This window comes from Apodemus sylvaticus, chromosome 5 (assembly GCF_947179515.1).
Source record: "Apodemus sylvaticus chromosome 5, mApoSyl1.1, whole genome shotgun sequence".
NCBI lineage: Eukaryota > Metazoa > Chordata > Mammalia > Rodentia > Muridae > Apodemus > Apodemus sylvaticus.
The window spans coordinates 135,974,734-135,996,122 of NC_067476.1; the positions used below are offsets into that span (position 1 = coordinate 135,974,734).

The window sequence follows — 21,389 nt, forward strand, 5'->3', positions numbered from 1 at the left end:
CTATACTGAGACAATATTTTACCGATTGGTAAAACTAGACCTTAAGTTTTAAAAGTGTTCACGTCTGGAGTGAAGAGCTAATTGGAGTAAGGAATCCCTGTTTATTTTCTGGTTTTTGGTTTTTTGTTTTGTTTAAGACAAGGTCTTACTAGGCAGCTCTGGCTATCTTGGAATTTGCTATGTACACCAGGCTAACCCTCCACCCCCTTGATTCCTGAGTGATGGGATTAAAGCAGTGATTCTCTTAACCATCCTAATGCTGCAGTTTCTCATGTTGTGGTGACCCCAACCATAAAATTACTTCATAGCCACGTCTAACTGTAATTTTACTACTGTTAAGAATTGTACTGTAATATCTGATATGCAGGATGTCTGATGTTTGATTCCTAAAGGAGTTGCAACCCACAGGTTGAGAACCACTGGATTAAAGGCACAGACCACTACCCCCGTCAATCCCTGTTTATAGTTTTATTGGAAGGATCCAAACTCTGACCTTGCAGAGCAAGCACTTTGTCCACTGAACCTTCTTTCCAGCCCTGTAATGATTCATGTGTGAAATAATTTAAAACTTTAAAAAACTTAAGAGTTAAATCAATTTTAATAGAAAAGGAACTCTTCATATCACAGTAGAATATTCATAAACCAAATGGTCATAATTTAGGTACATCTCAGTTATAAAACTATACCTTTTCTTTAAAAAAAAAATGTACAATTTCCAGTGTGACAACATATTTTGTAATGAGATTGCACTTGCAATGAACACGGCTATCCCTGAGCCCACCACCTCGGATGCCATCTTTCCTTCCACTCCCAGGAGCAGCAGAGGGCTGTTGCGGAATGCCCTCTTCCTGGGGCCAGGGGTGTACTGACCCACACGGAGGGCTCTGGTGACAGCCCGCACAGGGCAGCGAAGTGGGAAGACACCTAAAACCCGATTCTGCATTTCTGGCCCAAAGCCCAACACTCCAAGCACTCAGCTACTTTCTCTCCATTGTTCTTTGCTGAGGGTCTGAGTCTTTTCCAGTAAGATCAAGTTTGGCGACTTCAACCCAGGATGTTACCCAAGACTCTTGGCCAAAAGTGACTGTAACCAGCCTGCTTCCCCAGAACCTGGCACCTAGTAGACATTCACTGAATGTTTGTCGGGTGAACAGGAATCAGTCCTCATGTCTAGGAAGTGTACTTAGTGACCCACAGAAAATTATGGCATCAGAGTAGCATTATTTAAAAAGACAGTCCTCCACATGAACTCCAGGAAACAGCAGCCTCTACACGGAAAGTGATGCTGGTGCCATCTTACTGATCAGTTTGTTGAGAGCTCGAACTTTTTCTTCCAAGACACAGTTTTTCTTCTCGGCTCCTCGCTGCTTCTCTTCTGTGAGCTGAACCGCTTTCATGAGGTGGGCATTTTCCACATATAGTTCCTTGAGCAGCAGATCAGATCTGGTATTCTTCTCAAACTAGACAGGGGAGAGAGCCACACTTTCCTGTGAACTGCTGTGGGCTCATAGACCAGCCTGCCCCTCGTCCTCTACTCCAGCCCTACCCTTGGTATTCTTGAGGTCTGACACACATACTGGATACAACGATAATTTCTCTTCTCTGATACAAAGGAGGGAAGTGAGAACCTGCAGAACTATGGAGAAAACTTAAGACAATTTTATGATCATCTTTGCCATGAAATGAAAAGCCTACAGTGTGAAACAATGAAACCTTCAAGTCTCCAGAATACTTGTCTGTCTACTCTGCCTTGGTGATGCCACACCAGACACAGGTACAGAACCAGTTACCATGTACAGGGAGGCTGGCCAGGTATTAGTGATGGAAACAAAACTATTTCAGGCCATAGCCCTGCTGTGTCCTTGTTCAGGACATACAGGCACAGAGCCTTGAGTGCTGGACTCCAGGAGGCCATGTGGAGGACATGGATTGTGCTCACTCTGGTAACAACATTACTGTGACAGAAAACACTAATAATGGGAGGCAGATGGAAATGAACATGCAAAGGAACCAGAGTGCTATGCCATTGTCAGTGGGATGAACGGGAAGGCTTCTCTAAGGACAGATATGAGAGAAGCAAAGAGGCCAGTCCCAGCTGGGCATGAGCACTGTAAGCAGAGGAGGGATAAATACAGATGCCCTGTGGCTGGCACGTGCTTGGGAAGTGCTGTGGCTCATAGATTTGCTGGAGTTGAAATGAGAATGGGCAGGGCCAGCCCCGGCTCACTCTATGACTGGGTAGCAGCTCTCAGGGTGTGCCTTGGATGGCTCTATGATGTAAACCAAGAGCCTTGACTGGAATTACTGTGTTTTAAATTAAGTGTCAAGAAAAGGAGCTGCGTCTTTGTCTACTCAAGCAAACAAGCCATGAGGAGGAACTAACTGGCAGTGTCACCTGTGTATATACCAAAGCACATCAGAAATACTAGGCACCTGAGCTCACCAGCCCAGCACCTCAGACTATAAAGGGAGGGGTAGTGCAGGACTGGAATGTGACAGACACAATTCTAGTCATGAGGTTCCCTCAGCACAAGCCTCATCCAGGAAAACTGCCACAGTGAAAGACTTCTCCCTCTTTCCTGGGCTCCAGTTCAAGTGTAGTTTCTCCTGTATGTAAAACTCAACTACCCTGCCTAAGGTTTCTGCCTAAGGTTTCTGTCTCTGCCTCTAAAGTGAGATCCCTGAGGCAGCCTTCACAAAACACGTCCTGGGCTAGGGAAGGGCATCTGATGACTGACAAGCTAAAGGATGAATAAATAGTGTCCATCGTGAGAATGTTAGCCCAACTCCAACGTGATGTACAAGTGCAGTATGGCATGCATTGAGAAGACTATCTCCCTGGATTAGTAATTACTAAAGAAAACTTATGCATTTCCTGCCTGTGGTTTTGAACGATCCCTGCACTGGATATCCAAGTTCTGGGCCCTGGGGAGAAGAGTCTGGAGAGAGAGAGAGAGCAAGAGGCTGCATGCACCTGTTTTCCAAGCTCCTCCACCTTCTCCTGTAGCAGCCATTCCACGTTGCGTAACCGAGCCTCGGCATCCTCCACCTGGTCCTCCCTGGTCTTCAGTTGCTGCTTGTATTCTTCCTGTACACAAGTAACACACCAGCTTTTGCACTCATAAACAGTGCCCTGTTTCTTTTTTTAAAGTGAAAAATGGCTAAATGCAGAAATCTGAGTATGGTATAGATAATCTGCTACCTGTGCAGATATCAGTGATGTTTTCATAGGCTCTGAAGGACCACCTTACTGTCTACAGAATCTTAGTAATAAATGACCAATACCAAATGGTGGTATTCCATAATGGTATCTTCCACCTTCACCAATGATCCCCATTGATGGCCGACTATGCAGGTATGACCTGAAGACAGAATGAGTTTAGGAAGACCTATGGACTCTATCTGGAGAGGCTTATCGGGTTGCCTGGCTTCCTACTCTTCAGCCATGAGAGAGCTCACCATGACCCTGATCTATCCTCAGCATCTATTAGCTGTCCCTTGCTTCTGTCACAGCCTCCTTTTCTCCAATGCTCTCTCCTAAGCAGCTAGCCTGAAGTCGCACATCCCACTCACCTGCTGTGCATTTAGTCTCCCAGCCTCCTCTTCTTTGAGGTTGAGCAGGTGCTGCAGCTCAGCTACACGAGCTCCAGGAACCAACTGACTCATCTGTTCCTGCAGGTGCTGGACAATCCGGGCATGCTGGGACTGTGCTGCCTCCAGCCTCAGCTGGACACTGTGTAGCTATAAGGACAATTTTTGACATGACTGATAACTCAGTCATTACCAGATGCAGTGATAGTATTTTTTAGTTCACTCTAAAGAGAGAACACAAGGACCCACTCCCTGTGTTATGGGACCTGCCTATGTATGTATAGCAGTCCTTAGCCACCTTGTCACCACGTAATGTGGTAGGGAAAGACAGTGTTTGGAACCCTCAGAACAATAGCTCTGATCCTGGTTGCTGGATCTGGTTGTTTCATTCACTGCCCATCAAAGCCTACTTCATGTGGCCTGAGACAGGAATAAACCATGGTGAGCCCCACCTGGTTTTCGAACATGGGGGAAATTCATAGTTCTGAGACTTGGCTATGGTTCGGGACCTAGAGTGTGATTAATACACAGGAGTTGAGTCTGGGGACAGGCATAGAACTGAGTGCAGTATAAGGTTCTGAACCCAGGGGACCACAGCCACAGAGCTCAGCATGGCTTATGAGCTGTCACTGCTATTATACTAGGCATAACTTAGCCAACTCCTTCAAGCAAGCAATTAAAGGTAAGACTGAAACACAAGTTCAATGAATTTGATGCTGGATGCTTCATCTGAAATAGAACACTCTTGGCAGCTTAAAAGAACCGGCTGGCCCAGTCTATTAACCTCTGAGACCCCAGAGTCTAGCTAGCTCCTTCAGAGATCCTGTCTGAGGCAAAGCTCATCTGGCCATGTTAACAATGAATGGTGTAGGGATCTCTCTGAGCTCGATGGGTTCCTGGTCAGCTGGGAAGCATCTGGTTGGCCTAGTCACATTTTGGGTGTGGATGAGTCATGGCAACTGTCAGCCCACTGTTGGTATTTCTCATGTCCCAGGATTGTACCGAGTGCCTCCAGCCACCTTAACCAACTCACCTGGCCTCGACTTTCTTCGAGGCTTTCTGTCAGCTCTGCCTGTGACAGTCTTAGGCGCTGGCATTCCTCATTCACACGTTCAAGTTCAGTTTTCAGGTTTTGGATTTGATCACCCTGTTTATAAAAACAAAACAAAAATATTTTCACAATTATAAGCAGAACCTGACACAGAAACAAACCAGAAAGTTACAGACACAAAACAAGGTAAATGATCTCCCGTGACCCTGAGAGCCTAAAGGCTCACACCCAGCTTCTTTACCTTCTTCTATAAGGTGTGCATCTAATGTGACTCCTATCAGAGAGCATACAGTGTCTGTCCTGCAGTGCTGTCCACCTTAAGGAACCTGGATCATTCCCAAACACTGTTATTTGAGAACTCTGTATCTAATGGCTGCACTATCATTTACTCGTTCACCTACTGCTGATGTTCTCATTGATTTTGGTCCTCTTATAAACAGGACATCAATAAAAACACTTCCAGATAAATCCATAATGCATTCAGATGCAGTCTTCACAAACAAAATTATAAAGCCAATGTACAGGGACACTCTTTGGCTCTTGCTATCTGTTTTACTTTAAGAAAGCTGGAGAACACCATCATTTCTTTCCTGAAACCTGTGGTGACACAGTTTGTTCCCCTTTCCACATCCTGGTGGCTCTGCTAAGGCTGCTCTGGTGGACCCAGTTCTCCATGGCTTGCCCATTATTTCACTTTTGGGGGTACTCACCTAACTCCTCGGCCTCCACTACCCAGTGGGCCCTCCTTCCCGCCACCCACCAAGGATTGTGGGACAGCCTAGCCCCTGACCTGCTGCTCCTCCCGGCACCCTGCCTCCTCCAGCTGCTTCATTAACACCTGGATAGCAACATGATTTTCTTCCTTCTGGGTATGGAGACCAGAAGAATCTCTTTCCAGATGAAGGATCCTGCAGTTGAGCTGTGACATTTCATCCTTATATTTTTGAGTCTATAGCAAAAAGAGTTCAAACACATTTTTATGTACGTGTTATGAATTTATTAATGATTTATCTAAAGTAGGAAAAACTTTCCTTAGCTTCAGCTCCAAAGGAGAAATATATTATAAGAAGTTGAGTCTAAAGAACAGGGTATATCCAGGACCTAGAAGGCTTCTGGAAATATTTCCCTGTAGCTGCTTCATACACATCATTTCTGTCTGAAGAACTCTCTTTTGAGCATGAGCAAAAATTCACACATCACAGATCTCTATGAGCAGAAACACTTGTAATCTCGAACTCCAAGTCTCTAAGAGAAAGAAACACTGATCAAAGTAATTCAAATTCTTCCTCTCAGTCTTATCAGCTATGACTGATATGCCCAGGCCATTTGTACAACTGAAGCTAAAGAGAAATAATTATGGATTTTGAGGTATTGCCAGAGGAAGATTACCAAGGGTTGCTCTCTTTATATATTCACCTGAGAAATAAGGATATGTGAATATGGAAGGTCAAAAATGCTTCTAAGCTGGGCAGTGGTGGCGCACACCTTTAATCCCAGCACTCTGGGAGGCAGAGGCAGGCAGATTTCTGAGTTTGAGGACAGCCTGGTCTACAGAGTGAGTTCCAGAACAGCCAGGGCTACACAGAGAAACCCTGTCTCAGGAGAAGAAAAGAAAAGAAAAGAGAGAGAGAAAGGAAAAGGGAGGGAGAGAGAGAAAGAGTAAAAGAAAAATGTTTTAAATGTCAGGTTAATTCAGATCACTCCGGAATTTTCTGACCAGGGGAGACTTTACTTGCTGTGGGCATCTTGCAACTCCTGGAGACATTTTGAGTTGTCAAAGAAGCCTGACAAGTGAGCAGAGGCCATACTCGTACAGAGAGGGCAGGGGATGATCCAGCCTCAGTCAATGGCCAGCAGAGCTAAGAACTAGAAACTGCAGTCTGTTCTGTAGGATGAGACAAGCCAGGCCCGCAGAGGCTGTTCTGTGCTACAAACCACCCTTCTGATGCCTTCTAGTCTTCATCTCCCTCCAAGGTTATTTTACAAATATATTAAGCATTTTAAAATAATCTAAGTATGGCTGAGGAAACAGTGTAGGCCTCAGCACCAGTCTGAAGCCCGCCATGAAGGTGTGCATCTGTAACCAGCACTGGGGAGGAAGAAGGACATCCTAGGGGCTTACTAGCCATTCTAGCCAAAACAACAAGCACCAGGTTCAGTGAGAGACCTTGTCTCAAAACTTAAGATATAAAAGTGATTGAGAAACATACCTGACGCCTCTGCCTGATGCCTTTGGCTTTCATACATGCCGCATGAGTGACGGTACTGCCCACGTGCATATACAACGCATACCAGAGTAGGCAGGAGAAAGTAATGTAAGGTATGAGATTCTTTTAAAAGGTCCTTAAATAGTTTCTAAATAAACAAATGCAGCTTTCAGAAGGCGGAGGGAGTGTCCTCAAGTTGTGCATCTTGTTTGCCCTAACAACCACTGTCCTGCAGAGTGAATGCATGTTCAGAAACTGCGTAGGGTGAAGGGTGTGGTACAAGCATAGTACAGCATGGCCACTCACAAGCTGGCCCTACATCATTTTTTTTTTTTACCATGGAAAACATAAACACTCCAATTTTGGGGAACTGTTCTTTGTTTGTTTTAATAAGGGGGCTATTTTTAACTAAAAAACCAGATTATCATCATACAAAACACTTCTGTTTCCGCAGCCATCACTTTTGGGTCATAGTTGTAGGACTGCTGGTCACAGACCCATCTCTGGGGAATCCACACAACATCATGTCAACTAAACACATGGTGGAACCTAGGGTGTGCTGTAGCTGTGGTCCATGTAGTTAGCATGATTCCACACTGTTCTCGAGTTCTCAGTAACTCATGTTCCCCATGACCCTGGGAAGCCACTCTTCCCTTCTGTAGAATCTCAGACTGAGGACAGAATGTAGCTCTTGGCAGGCTGGTACGACGATGTCTTGCTCCAACAGTACATTCTTTGGCAAAACTTAAAATACCTTTCAGTATTGATATACACTCACATTCTCTCCCAAGGAAAGCTCTGATTTCATTAACAGAAATGAAATATCCTTTTCCTAGGATAGTCAGATTTCTTTAGTTCATGTTTAGTATTTAAAGTCTCTGTGAATAACTTCTTACTCAGAACAGTCTAAAGAATAACCCCACCTTATTCAACCAGGCACTCATGATGGCATCTTCGCCACCTGATATGACACTCTTACCATAAGCCATGTATGACTGCACACATGTTCACATGCACGCAGATACACGCATGTCCTTGCCCAGTCCCATGGTGTTTCCTGAGGACAGGAACACTCCCCTAATATTGTTGTCATCACTGTAGGTACTGCTTCAGGACAGCAGCCCAGATGGCTCATGAATCCCAGTCTTGACATCTGCCCAGGGACAGTTTTCAGACTTCTCCCCCAGCAAGTCATCAGCTGGCACTTCCTATCATGCTGAATCATCCTTGAATCTAGGGTGTTCCCATGGCTGCTTCTTGCTGCTGGCATTTCTGACAAGTATAATCCCAGCCTCTTTACTAGTTACTCATTTGGGGGTTTGTCTGATGCTTCCTGGTGACTCAAGTTATGTGTTCTCAGGAAGGTGCCCAGGCAGGGTCCTAGGGCCCTATAGATGCCAGCAGCATCTGGGAATAAGGCAACTACCATCTTAATTTCTAAGATAAATCTTTAGCTTTCTTTGTAGAATTTGCCTCCTGGGTCCATATAAAAATAAAGGGATATTCATGTCAAAGATGATTCTACTGGATCTAACCCACCCTTTTGTTCGAATTTCTTCTGATCTGCAAGTCACACAGGTAACATAAGACCAAACAGCACGGCACCCTGAGGAAGCAGCTAATAGATACAGAACAGGGACAGCCTATGAGACAGTGTCGTGGAGAAAAGCAAGTATTCTGGGTCAATAGAGCTAATGAGTCACTGCAGACCACACTTTTATATCTGTGCCCAGCAGTGCCCTGGGTTCATGTCTGCCATGTGACTGGACATGTGCCTTCTGTGGGGGCTACCCTGTGCTTTCAGGAGTCTCAATGGGACCCACAGGGACCACCTGAACCTCAGGTGCTGACCTTCAGTAGGGTGCTGCCTAGGACACTTGCAAGAACTTGACCCCATGGAGAAGCACCATGCCCACAGACACATTAGGAACACCACTGATCACCCCAGCTCTCCAGTCTTCTCAGCTACACCTGACAGTGCTGATCAAGGGAAGTCACCGGAGATGTGCCAGGCTCGGTCTCTAACCCCTTCGCTTTGCAAACAAGACAAAGTGGCTGGCTCATGCCAAAACAAAACAAAACAAAACAAAACAAAACAAAACAAAACAAAACAAACCCCTGACAGGAACCTGAAATACATCAGCTGCTTACTGTGAAGTTTTTGGATCACTGAAGCAATGTGACTATGGCATGACTGACATGAACTAGTACAGTTAAGTCTCTTTACATTACAGCGGAAGCTGCACTTGCTGGAGAGAGATCTGCTGACATATTTAAGAGCAGAGAGTCATAATACGACTTAGAAAATACACACAAGCCGGGCGGTGGTGGCGCACGCCTATAATCCCAGCACTCTGGGAGGCAGAGGCAGAGGCAGAGAGGCAGAGGCAGAGGCAGAGGCAGAGGCAGAGGCAGGCGGATTTCTGAGTTTGAGGCCAGCCTGGTCTACAGAGTGAGTTCCAGGACAGTCAGGGCTATACAGAGAAACCCTGTCTCAAAAAAAAATAAAAAATAAAAAAGAAAGAAAGAAAGAAAGAAAGAAAGAAAGAAAGAAAGAAAGAAAGAAAGAAAAAGAAAGAAAGAAAGAAAGAAAGAAAAATACACACAGGACATACATCAATAATGAGAAACTGTTGCTATGCAGAGTCCCCCAAACTCCTCAGGGAATGGTGATGTGTGACAGAAGACAATTCTAGAGGCCACATTTTCTATAGTTCTACTTACATTATACTCTAAAATGACAGTTTTGGAAGGGAGGGGAGATTGGTGTTGCCAGGTAGGAAAGATGGCATTAAATGGCAAGAGGGATTCCCCGACAGAAACACCAGTCACATGTCTGTGAGGAACACAGGAGTCTTCCTAGATGATGCAATTGCTCAGGCTCTAATGCATATGCAACCAGTGAGGACAGACATGAGAACTGGGGGATCTAAACATGCTCTAAGAGCCTATCAATATCGTATCTTGGCTGTGAGTTTGTTAGAGGCTGAGGCACGTCCTCCCTACAATTCAAATATTGAAATTCTAACCATAGTTCCCTAGAGCGTTGACAAGATTTGGAGAGAAGCCCTTTAAAGCATAACTGATACTGGAGTCCTTGAGAGAGGAGGCGAGGACACAGATATTCACAGAGCTACTACCATGTGGAGGCCAAGGGAGACTGGATACCACTCATTAACAGATGGGAGGGACCTACAGATCCTCACCAGGGCCCTGATGAGGAGAGCTGGGGTCACTGCAACTGGGTCTTATAGAAAGATTCTCTAGCCTCCTCTCATTAGACAGAAATTATTTCAAGACACTAAAGCAAGGGAGGTGGTGATTCATGCCAGTTAGTACCCAACCTGTGTGCTGAGCTCTTCCAGGTCAAAGCAGGCCTGCTCCTTGTCTCTCTTTAAGACCTCAATTTCCTGCCTGTTGAAGAAGCAGATTAAAAACATCACTTCATAGCTTGGGCTACCATGTCTCCAGCTCTGACTCACTGACTTGCAGATGTCAGGAGTATAGGTTGGAGAAAAGTACAGAGGCCATCACCAGGCTGTGCCAGGCTTTGCTCCCAGCCCTCAAGTTCTCCAAGGACATTTCTGCAGGAGTGTCCTGAGCCATGGGATGCCAGGCATGTGGCAACTTATATATGTACTAAAAGTCTGTGTTAGCTCCAAGGGTGCAGAAATCCAGGGGCTGCTAACCCACAGAAGGTGGCTGGAGCCCTCAAGTCCGTCCACTGACAGTCCCCCACTGTCAGGTTGCCCCCCCCCCCCTCACCCTGCTAAGCTCATTCTAGAGTATCAGTAGGCTGCAGTACACAGGTGTGGGGAGTTGTGAGGCCTGCCTTACCTCTGCACTTCATTTCTGCTCTCTGAAGTTTCCAGTTCTAGTTGAATCTTCCCCAGGTCACTTTTCAACACAAAGTTTTCTTCAGAAAGCCTTTGTAACTCGGCCCTGTGGTCAAAGTTGAAGAAGTCAGCTGAGGCTGACTGAAAGGGGCAAGCTGACCATAGCCTCACAGCCGGCTCAGAGCTGGGGACGCTGAGGACTGTGTGGCCGCATCCCCTCCCTGGAGGAGGCAAGCCCAGGGTACTCCTGTCCCCAGGGGAGCAAGGTCTGGTTTGTACTCCCTGAAGAACAGGCCCTTTGAACCACACCCACAGCCCCTACATACACTCAGCACCTGGGCTCTGCTGACACCTAGTGCCCGTGAAGAGCCAAGTCACACACAGTGTACCATCCTCACAGCAGCAATACTCCCAGGGCCCAAAATCAAACAAAAAACTGGAAGCTGAACTGAATCTGTGAGCAATATTCCTCAGAAAACCAGGCTAGTCCATGGCATGGGATCTAGGTCAGCCCCACAACCAGCAGGCAGAGAAGCTATAATGTGGGTACCCACACAGGTGGGGCATAGGAGGAGGTCCAGACAGTCTCAGGTGAATGGTGGCCCACTTCTCTGCAAAGGGATTAGAGAAAAGCATCTTGTACTAAGGTTCTGAAGAGTCCTTGCGGTTAACCTCAAGTTAATGTGAACACATACCTATCAACAGACATGTAAGAAGGCCACTGGGAATGGCCTCAGAAACAGCAATCTGACTCATAATCAGATTCCCCGGAACTTCAGACACTGGATTTATCAGAAGTCAGGGTACTGAGGAGAATATACCACAGGGACAAATGCTTAAGATGCAAAGGTATAGAGACACACCTACAGACAACTGCAGGCAAGGCAGAACCCTTTGGGTACAATGTAGGCAGGCCTGGAGGGTGCTAAGCTTCTACCTCATCAATTATGTCTGGGATTTGTTTTGTTTTGTTTGCTTTAAATATTTAAGGGAAAAACACACTTCAATTTTATTAAGAAAACCTTTTTACTATTTTGGCTGCTACTCCTCCCTCTCCCTCTATTTCTTCTCCCCCACTTCTCTCCCTTCCTATAATTCTACACAGGAGAATGGCATCTAATAAAAGAACTGGGACTAAAGAGATGACTCAGTGGCCTACTGTGAGCCACCAGTTGAGGGCCCCTGTGATGACCTACTGTCTGTCTGTATAGAAGCAGTGTGCTAAATGAGGGCTGGTGGGGCTACAGGACAACATACATATAGGGTCACCATCATGTCATCCCCCATGCCTGACCATGAATTCACAGGGGGTGGGATCCAGGAGCTTAGGCTGTTTTTGTTTCCATAGAGCAAGCTTCTCGGTTGGAGCAGGCTGCCACTTCAGCTGGACCACCTTCCCGTCCCTTCGGCGTTCAGTTCTTATGGGGTGACTAATGTATTCAAAGTGCACACTAGTGCACTCTTCACTTGCTTGTTTACAGCAGTGCCAGCAACATGCTGGGTAAAACTGCAGATTCTTCTTGCTCAGCCATGCTAGCATTTATGGGGATTCCTTTTAGAACAGTATCTTTGATGTCTACAATACTGCGCTTCTCATGAATCCCTATAAATGTGGCCAAAGGAACAGCTCTGTGCCTTCTAAAGGCCCAGAGAGCATACACTGCACCCCACCCCCACACGCTGGGTTTCCATTTTGGTGAATTACATGAAGATGGTAGTTCCTGCTGCAAGGAAACCATATCTGCGTTCTGAGCTGTTTATAAAGTGATATTTGCATGTCTGAAATTCCACTTTATTTTTTCTTTTTAGTGCCAGGGGTGGGGGGTGGGGTGAGATAGAACACAGGGCCTCTTACAAGCTAAGCGCATGGTATGTCACTGTGCCATTTTCAATGTGTCCACATTTTCCCCCAGCATGTAAGTACTGCATGCTGACCCCCAGTGAGCAGCAGTTGACCTTTTAGTGAAAATGGTCTCATAATTATAAGAATAATTCTTATGTGACCACCCACAATCCTAGGACATACTGTGTACCTATGGTGTATCACCAGCCCAGGCCTCTTGGCAGTCTGTCTTGACAGGAGCAGTTTTCTCCTCAATGTGAGGAATGAGGGCTGGCGGGAACAAAGCACAGCATGTATGGTCCACCATCATGTGCCTCCTGCAAACCTCTCCTCCATTGCTGGGGGGTCCAGGAGAAGACTCTGGAACTCATGGCCTGTAACTTGGGCAAGCGCTCCCAGGATCTTAGCATCTGTGACAGAATAGGTATCCACCCATCTTACCTCCTGGCCATCTGGTCAACAGACCAAAATAGCCTCCTTCCCAAGAAGGGTATTTCAAAAACAGTTACAGCAGTACCTCCAGCCCAGTAGCAATGAATCTCCAAAACCCCAGACAGTGCTCAGGCCAGCCCAGAGCACTGCAGCTCAGGGGCCATTCCACAGAAGGTTTCATTGGTTGCTGCCCACTAACCAGCATAACAACCTGTTGATTCACTTTCACCACAGAGCCTAGCACAGAGGCATGCTGCAGCCCCAAACCCCTGATTCTTTTAAACTCAGAGGGAAGAGGGTTTAGAGATGACTCACAACTCATGTGAGGCCTCTACAAAACAGTCTTCATGAAATGAGAGGTAGGGACATTACAGCCAGCTGAGTGGCCCCAGAAAGACCTACCCTTCCTGTCTTGAACCACTTGCTAACACCCAGGAATCAGGGGAGCTGGAGGGCAGGAGTTGGCTTGTGATTCCTGCAAGAGTAATGGGAATTACACTGGGGAAACTGTGAAGAGGTCATTAGTGACAAGCCTGAGGGTTTCATACACTTTTTTTTTTTGGCGGGGGTGGGGGGTGGGGGGGTGAGGAGGGGGTTCGAGACAGGGTTTCTCTGTGTAGCCCTGGCTGTCCTGGAACTCAACTCTGTAGACCAGGGTGGCCTAGAACTCAGAAATCCGCCTGCCTCTGCCTCCCAGAGTGTTGGGATTACAGGCGTGCGCCACCACTGCCTGGCTGATACACATTTAAAATCAGGAATGACAAACCTGTAACTCTCTCTGGAATCTGCCTTTTCGAGAGCCCGGACGACGTCTTCCAGCTGCAGAAGTTTGGTCTTCACATCATTCATCTCCCTCTCTGATATCACTGACATCACTTTGGTCTCTTGTGTGTCTGGGAGCTCAGAGCAGGGCAATGAGGGTCTCATCCTTGCAGCTTCTCCCCTGGACTGGAGCCAAGCCTCTTGGACACCTTCACCATCCCTAGTAGGCCCTTCTGAAGCCTGTCCCTGAACCCCAACAGAGGCTGGCTTCCTGTCCAGAACAGTTGGGCCGAACCATGGCTCTAGCATCTGTGGCTGAATAGGCAAGGGCAGCTTCTGGCCTTGGCCTGCTAGGGTTCTGGCAGAAGGTTCTGGCTCCTTTGGGACAGCTCCCTCCTCAGCACTGAGTGGATCTTGATGATTGTCTCTGACAGCCAGGTTCTCTAAGGATCTTCTGGACAGGAGGGTAGGGGTCGGGCTTGGTATGGTATCTAGACTACAGGGCTGGCCAGGAAAATCCCTGCCCTCAGCTGTCCCTAGGCCAGGCTGCTCTTCTGATGCCCCTGCCCTTCCATCAGGGCTGACAGCTTGCCAGGCTGGTGGCTGCTGCCTGTTATTTGGATCCAGGGACATGGAGCTGGGTGTCCTCTCCTGCTGGTCACTCACCACAGTGGTTCCATTCTTCAGGAGAGCACGCAGCACGTCTGCCTCCTGGACAAGTCCCTCTACCTGCTCCCTGTAGGCTTGTTCTAGCTTCTCCTTCTCCAGGGTGAATGATCTGCAGATCCGGGCCTGCTCTTCACTCATCACAGCCTGCAGCTTCAATTGCTGCCTCCGACAGTGTGCCAGGACCTCCTGTTCCCGCTCCTCCCGCCGCCCCTTCTCCAGGTCAAGCTGAACAGCCAGGTCCTTTACTCGCTGCAAGTGTGTGTGCAGCAGCTGGTCCTTCTCACACTGATGCTGCAGAGACAGACTCTCACAGCAGGCAGCATGCTGAGCCTCCAGCCACGCCAGCTTCTGGTTCAGCTCTTCTTCAGCCTCTCTCCTGCAGAAACATAGTTGTACACTTGGGTTCTGATAGCTGAATTCCAGGTTCTTGTATTCATGGAAGGAGAAGCCACCCGAATTAGTTCTGCTCTAAGTGTGTAACTAACCCAGAAACTCTTCTTTCTGTAGCCTATTTTGTATCAGGATGTCCTGTTCCTTTCCTGGAGTCTTAGGAACTAAATGCACACACAAGGCAGCACAGAATCATTCACTGTGTCTGACAGCTTAAAGATAATGGAGGTGGCTAATGGGTACAACTAAAATTCTTGTTCTTGGCCACACAGCAAGTCTTCAGTCAAGTGTGGCTGGAGGCCTTGTACTGAGTGCAGCTGGGCAGTGCTTTTTCCAGGTGTTAGAAAGTAAAATTGACCCATACTCAACATTCCCTTGAAAATCTTATAAACAGTTTGGCCTGGGGCCTTATCAACCTGAGGAGACTGGAGAAAATGTGGGAGTGAGGGGAGGGCTACACGGACACACACAGCCTGACGAAGCATGGGGTGTTTTCTGGCTATTCTCAATTCCCTCCTCCAAAGACACTGCATTTCAAATAGGAACTGACTCCCCAGGACAGCCACTTGGAGCTACTGCTGTCAACATGTCAGGGCTGTGTCACTTCTGTCAAATATCTGGACCCATCCAGCCCCCTAGATAACACCCAACTGAACCATCTGCTCAGTCTCGCCAGTGGGAGAGAGGCTTTCTCTCTCTCTCTCTCTCTCTCTCTCTCACACACACACACACACACACACACACACATTCTGTGACATGCATTGTCTGTGTCTGCAAAAAGAAGGTGACATTTCTCAGGTAACAGACACAATGAAACCCACCACATCCAGGTTTTCCAAGTGGCCCTTTTCCCTCTTGGAACAATATTTTAACTTTCTAAGACTTTTCTCACTAACCCAAATCAACTGCCTTTCTATTTAGAGGGTCCTCTGGAATTTTCTTCCTCTACTGCTGTGATGGCTAATATTAGTTGTCAACTTTGCTACATTTGGAATCAACTAAAACTCAAGCAACTGGGTACATCTATGAGGGATTTTCTTGACTGGATCATTTGAGGTGAGAAGGCCTACCCTAAATATGGGCCACACCTTTTGGTGGCAGCCTATATAAAAAGACATGGAAGAAAGAAGCTTTTGCTTTTTGCCTGCTTGACTTCACATTCATTGACAAAGTCACCTACCCTGTTGCTGAGGCATTCCTTTCCTGGTATTATAACCTACTTCTTCAGGATCCCACCAGAGACCAGCGGAGACATCTAGCCTCATGAACTGGAATCTTTGCCTTTCCACTGAGAGAAAGCCATTGTTCCATTAGCCTATAAAGCCATTGCAATGAATCCTCATTTAATATGTCCATGTGTGTGTATTTTTTCCTATCACTTCTGTTCCTTTAGAGAACCCTGACTAATACACCTACTTTCTAACATCCTCAATACTTGGTGATACACTATCTTGCAACCAGGCAGTGAGGAAGGAAAGAACAGAGTTCAAACAACAGCAAACTAATCCATGGCCCAGTGTGGACTGAAAGTGAAATCCTTATATAACAATGCATTGTCTAGACTCTCAGAAGGAAACTTGCCTGTTCCCAGGCACTTGATCCTGGCCAGTTTACAAAAACTTCTGGTCAAGTTTTGGTTCTCTGTGAGAAAGCCCTATATAAAAACCCATCCCAAACCTTATCTGCAGGAGCTGGTCCTGGTGCCGCAGGTGCATCTCCACTTCTAGCCGCTGGGCCAGAGTGCACAGGGCCTGTGCACAGCAGTGGGCCAGCCCTGCTGGTACAGGCTCAGGGCTTCGTGCTGCATCCTGCAGCTGCTCCTTCAGGCCCAAGATGACCTCCTGTGACTTGGCATACAGCGCCTCCAGATCTGCCTTCTGGCCCTCCAGCACGCTGACCTCAAGCTGGAATGCCTGCTCCATCTCCTTTTTATCCTTCTCAAAGTTTCTCTTCATGACCTCAATTTCCTTCTCATAGTAATTTACCTAAACAAAGAAATCAGGAAGTCTTAGCAACAGAGTGGCAAGCAGCATGGACAGGAGGGTATTAGGCAGGATGCTCAGAGAGCCGATGGCTCAGACCTGACCAGGCCCCAGGATCTAGAAAAGGGGATGACAGGACAGTGATGTCACCACAGTGTGACTACAGTGGTGCCTATGCCAACCCTTCACAGTAACCCTGAGGTGGGTTCATCAGGTGCACTCAAGAGGCTTGGGACCAAGCCTGGCCAAGTGCCTGGCAAGTACCATGAGTCCAGAGAGTGTGACAACTAAGGAGCAATCACGAGATCAAAGGGACAGCACTCCACATCCTGGAAGCCCTGGGAAAGGAGAATAGTCCAGATATATAGGCAAGGGTAAGTCAAAAGCTTCCAGTGTAAAATCTACCAGGGACACCACAGTAGAACAGAATGGCCTGCCATGCTTAGCAGTCTGAGAAGCTGAAGACATGGTTTTGCAGCCTGAGGTCACAAATCACCTGACCTTGGTCTCCAGCTGCATCCTGAGCTCTTGGTAATGATCTTTCATCTGCTCCACCATTATCTCTGTCTCCAAACTCACTGGAGTAGAGTCACCCACAAACAGGTTGTCTGCAAAGAAGAGGACACTGTGTGACAGTATGTCCAAGATGCCTCCAGAGCCTTCTTGACCCTTTCATCTGTTCTCAAGGTGGTTTCTAGCCTCTCACCACCAAGGAACAAGGCAGTTTTCCACCTGTAACATATGTGGGTGCAGGCAGGTCTGGCAAGACAATCATTCTGCACTATGTAAAGAGTAAGGGTCACTCTGTCCTCCAGAGGCACTTGTGGTTGAGGACTCTATGGACAGCAGGAAGAGCCAAACTGTGTTTTGCAAGTTGACACTACTAGGAACTAAGAGGTTCACATCCTTAAAAAAAATATTGATTTACCTATATTTTATGAGTATGTGGTTTTTTTTTTTTTGTTGTTGTTGTTGTTGTTTTTGGATTTGGTTTTTTCGAGACAGGGTTTCTCTGTATAGCCCTGGCTATCCTGGAACTCACTCTGTAGACCAGGCTGGCCTTGAACTCAGAAATCTGCCTGCCTCTGCCTCCCAGAGTGCTGGGATTACAGGCGTGCGCCACCACCGCCCAGCTGAGTATGTGTTTTTTGCATGTATGTCTATGCACCATGTATGTACAATGCTCATGGAAGTCACAAATCAATGTCAGATGTTCTGGAACTGGAGTTACAGATGCTTGTGGGCTACCATGTGTTTGCTAGGACTGAGTTCAGGTCCTCTGCAAGAGCAATACATACTTTTACGCTCTACACCACTCTCCAGCAAGGTTCAAATCTTTTCTATAGGACTGGTTACTAAAGAACCAGGAGGTTCCCACTAGGTTCATCAGGCCCTTAACTCTCTGAAAGATCCTCACCAGACGGTATATTCACTGCATTTAAAATCTGGCTCCAAATGATGCCAGGAACATTTGATGCCAGGAGGAAATGGGAAGACAAGAAAGAATGACAACAGCTCCATGGCTTCCCTTCTGTGTAGAGTTTCATGCCCAGTCTCCACACATGTCCCAATGTGCTCACTTAGTCTTTCTCTTGTGTTTTCTTGGTGATTCTATGTGATCTGTTATTACAGCACACACTGACATACACAGTCTAGTCATCTAAGGCCAGCCTTGGAAATCCTAGTAGTGTGAAGGCTCTACCTGGTAGTATGGGTGCAGAGGAGAAGGTGAACAGCTCCACGATGGTCTATCCTGCACTCCTGACCAGGGCCACATGCTCTGCAACTCAGGCTCCTGAGACACCAGAGGAGCAACCTTCATGCTCTACCCTCTGGCTAGGCTGAGCTCAACTGCACATTAGGGGGACTGCACCCCACACCTTTTTCCTCCGCTCTACGCCCCATAGGGGTATGTCAAGGCCATTCTCTATTCCTTCCCAAGACTGACTCCCTGGGGATTCCTGCAGCTATCCAGGCCCTACAAAGGTAAAGTTTCTACTAATCTCCTCTTGGAGAACCCAGGCATATCTCTTTGGGGTATTTTTTCCTTCTCCCCAACATAAATAGCTATAGGGTACTTGGAGACTCAAGAGCTCTCAGAGGTTGGAGAATAACGCTAAGGGGCTTAGGTTGCCACAATGTAACCAGGGAGGGGTAGTCAGGGCTGCTGGATTTCATGGGCAACAGAGAGATCGGGGGGGGGGGGGGGCATAAGTATCACATGCAACTGCTGAAGAAAGCAAAGCTGGAGTGACTGCACTGATGACTGCCCCATATAGCAGAAACCAGCTAAGTACCCCCTGTCCTCCACAGGAAATGGGGTATACCACAACATCCTCCCCAGCCTTGTTCCCTAAAAATGAGCAAGAACGCTTAACATGAGCCTCATCTTGACCCCATTGTCCAAGAGCAGGAAAGCCTGCAGTATGGTTTTCACTGAACCCAGCAATCAGGATCCCCTCAAGTGGGAATATCCCATGCCCACCTTGCTATGACCTTCCATATTCAGCCCCGTCACAAAGTTCCCTGTGACCTCATATGATCCAATGTGGAAACATGGCCCTAGGGCAAACTTGTCTCCTCTGTGGTCAGGTAATTATAACCTTTGTAATTTTACAAACATTAATTTTTCCACCCTCTTTTCCTCTGGGGTGCTACATGTCCAGCCTTGTGGTCATGTCCTAGAGTCCCACTCTCAACTTACCCTCCAAAATGGGCTCCTACCTGCTGGGCCACGTCCAGGGATCCTCCTTCTATGGGTGCCTGGGGTCCCAGAGGGGCTCTGTCGACTCCTGGACAGCCGCGCCCGCAGGCCTTCCAGCTCTGCTTGCAACTCATCATTACGGTCCTGAAGGTCCTGTGTAGGCAGAGCCAGATACCTGTCCAGCGGCTGCAGCCACTCAGCCTTGGGAGGCCAAACCCAAGATAAGCCCCATCTGTAGTAAGCGTCCACTACAGGCTAGACTTATACGCAGGTGTGGATTCTGGACTTCCAGCATTTCTCAACACTCTCCTGCTTACATCACTGGATATATGAAAGGGGCTCAAGGAAAAAAGGCAAGTTGAGGCTACAAGGAAAATTCTCAACAGGTGTTGCTAACCACAAGTACTGGGTGTGCCACATGCATGGGAGTCAACATCTTGGGACGTCTCTGGGGCTGTGTTTTGTTCTACCTTCTCAGCTGCTGTGGAATTGGCATAGAGTTCTGTAGCTATAGCTGTTAGGCCCTTTGTTTTAGATTAAATGCTACAGAGCAGTGATGCACTTGGCAGAGGGAAAAGGTCTTATCTGGGAAGCAGAAGCCTGAGGGGTAGAGGCTGCTGGGCAGTAGGGAGCTGGACTGGGAGAGACCCTCTGGTGAGGATCAGAGTCTGCATTTGCGACAAGCTTCACCTCTGCACTTTCATGAAATGTGTCTGGATGAGGAGGCTCAGCCACTTGCTTATCAAAAAGACAGGAAAAGAAACGTCTAGCACACTTCTTTGGGAGGTTGGAGTCCTATAAAATCTTAAGAGGTATGAGAACAGTCAGCCCTGGCTCTGAGTTTGCTCCCTAAAAGCAAGGCCGCCTGTCTCTGAAGGACACGGATCTACTCAACTTGCAGGCACTTCACCTGGATGAAGCCTAAGACAGATCACAGGGAAAGGAGCCAAGGACACACAAGCTGATTCTTTACAGCTTTCTGGAATGTAGGATCAATTTTCACATTGTGTAAAATTATTTTATTTTATGTCTTGGTATCATAACAATGCCTCTACTGGTTTCAGCATGAGTTAACTCAAAGGATGCCTTACAGTCACCATAGCTGTAAAGTATCAGATGTAACTAAGATCTCTCTCCTTTAGTAATGTCTTCAAGATAGCTATAAGTTATTGTCTGTCACATGTTTATTATTGTAGTAAAAACAGACAAATTAAATGACTTCATAGTAATGTAACTGACATCCTGAGATTTTCTGTCAGTGGGGTTTATTATTGAGTGGGTTTGTTTTATTTTGCCTTTGAAGACCAGACCCAGGGTTTATGCATGCTGTGTATGGGGGTCTACTAATGAGCTACAACCTCACATAAAATTTTACCCATTACCTGAGCACCCGTATTACTTAGCCTTGGTCACTTGGCAATGTTGCCTCTGAAGGTCATCAGTGTTATTCTAAGATGATGACATTCCCTATTAAATTAGCAGTGATGACATATCTCATATTCTCTGATATTGAACAGCAGCTATGGTTTTAGTCTCCTTGATGTTTGTGATATAAAGGCACAAATGGGCTGTCATGATTTGGTTGTTGTTTGTTTGTTTTTGAGACAAGGCTTACGACATTTTTCAGGCTGCCTTGTGTTTGGTTGTAGGTTTTGGATGGGGGAATTTGTTTTGGAGACAAGGTCTCAGGCAGCCCAGGTCAGCTTCCGACTGGCTATAATTCAAAGATGAATGACCTTGAACTCCTAATCCTTGGGCCTCCACCTTCCAAGTTCAGGGATTATAGGCATTTGCTTGGCTTAAGCTTGACCTTTAGCTCCTGGGTGGAAGCAATCCTCCTGCATCAGCTACTGCATTCGCTGAAACAGCACACTATTGTATATTTACCTTCAAGGGCGGGCATTTTTATAGTGTCCAAAATT

General features: G+C 46.9%; 1 protein-coding gene across 3 annotated transcripts in view; it reads right to left on the reverse strand.

Moving 5' to 3' along the window:
* Positions 1 to 598: 598 nt before the first annotated feature.
* The window catches only part of Ninl (ninein like), a 75,980-nt gene continuing 55,189 nt past the window's right edge, over positions 599 to 21,389 (reverse strand). For all 3 annotated transcript variants that reach the window (XM_052183869.1, XM_052183868.1, XM_052183870.1), the window contains 11 exons: positions 19,488 to 19,620; positions 17,265 to 17,371; positions 16,459 to 16,766; positions 13,727 to 14,767; positions 10,687 to 10,791; positions 10,194 to 10,263; positions 5,433 to 5,591; positions 4,625 to 4,738; positions 3,574 to 3,741; positions 2,975 to 3,088; positions 599 to 1,460 (listed from right to left, as the gene is read on the reverse strand). In XM_052183869.1, coding sequence (XP_052039829.1) covers positions 1,269 to 1,460; positions 2,975 to 3,088; positions 3,574 to 3,741; positions 4,625 to 4,738; positions 5,433 to 5,591; positions 10,194 to 10,263; positions 10,687 to 10,791; positions 13,727 to 14,767; positions 16,459 to 16,766; positions 17,265 to 17,371; positions 19,488 to 19,620 — 2,511 coding nt within the window. In that variant the 3' untranslated portion in view covers positions 599 to 1,268. The remainder of the gene's footprint in view (positions 1,461 to 2,974; positions 3,089 to 3,573; positions 3,742 to 4,624; positions 4,739 to 5,432; positions 5,592 to 10,193; positions 10,264 to 10,686; positions 10,792 to 13,726; positions 14,768 to 16,458; positions 16,767 to 17,264; positions 17,372 to 19,487; positions 19,621 to 21,389) is intronic.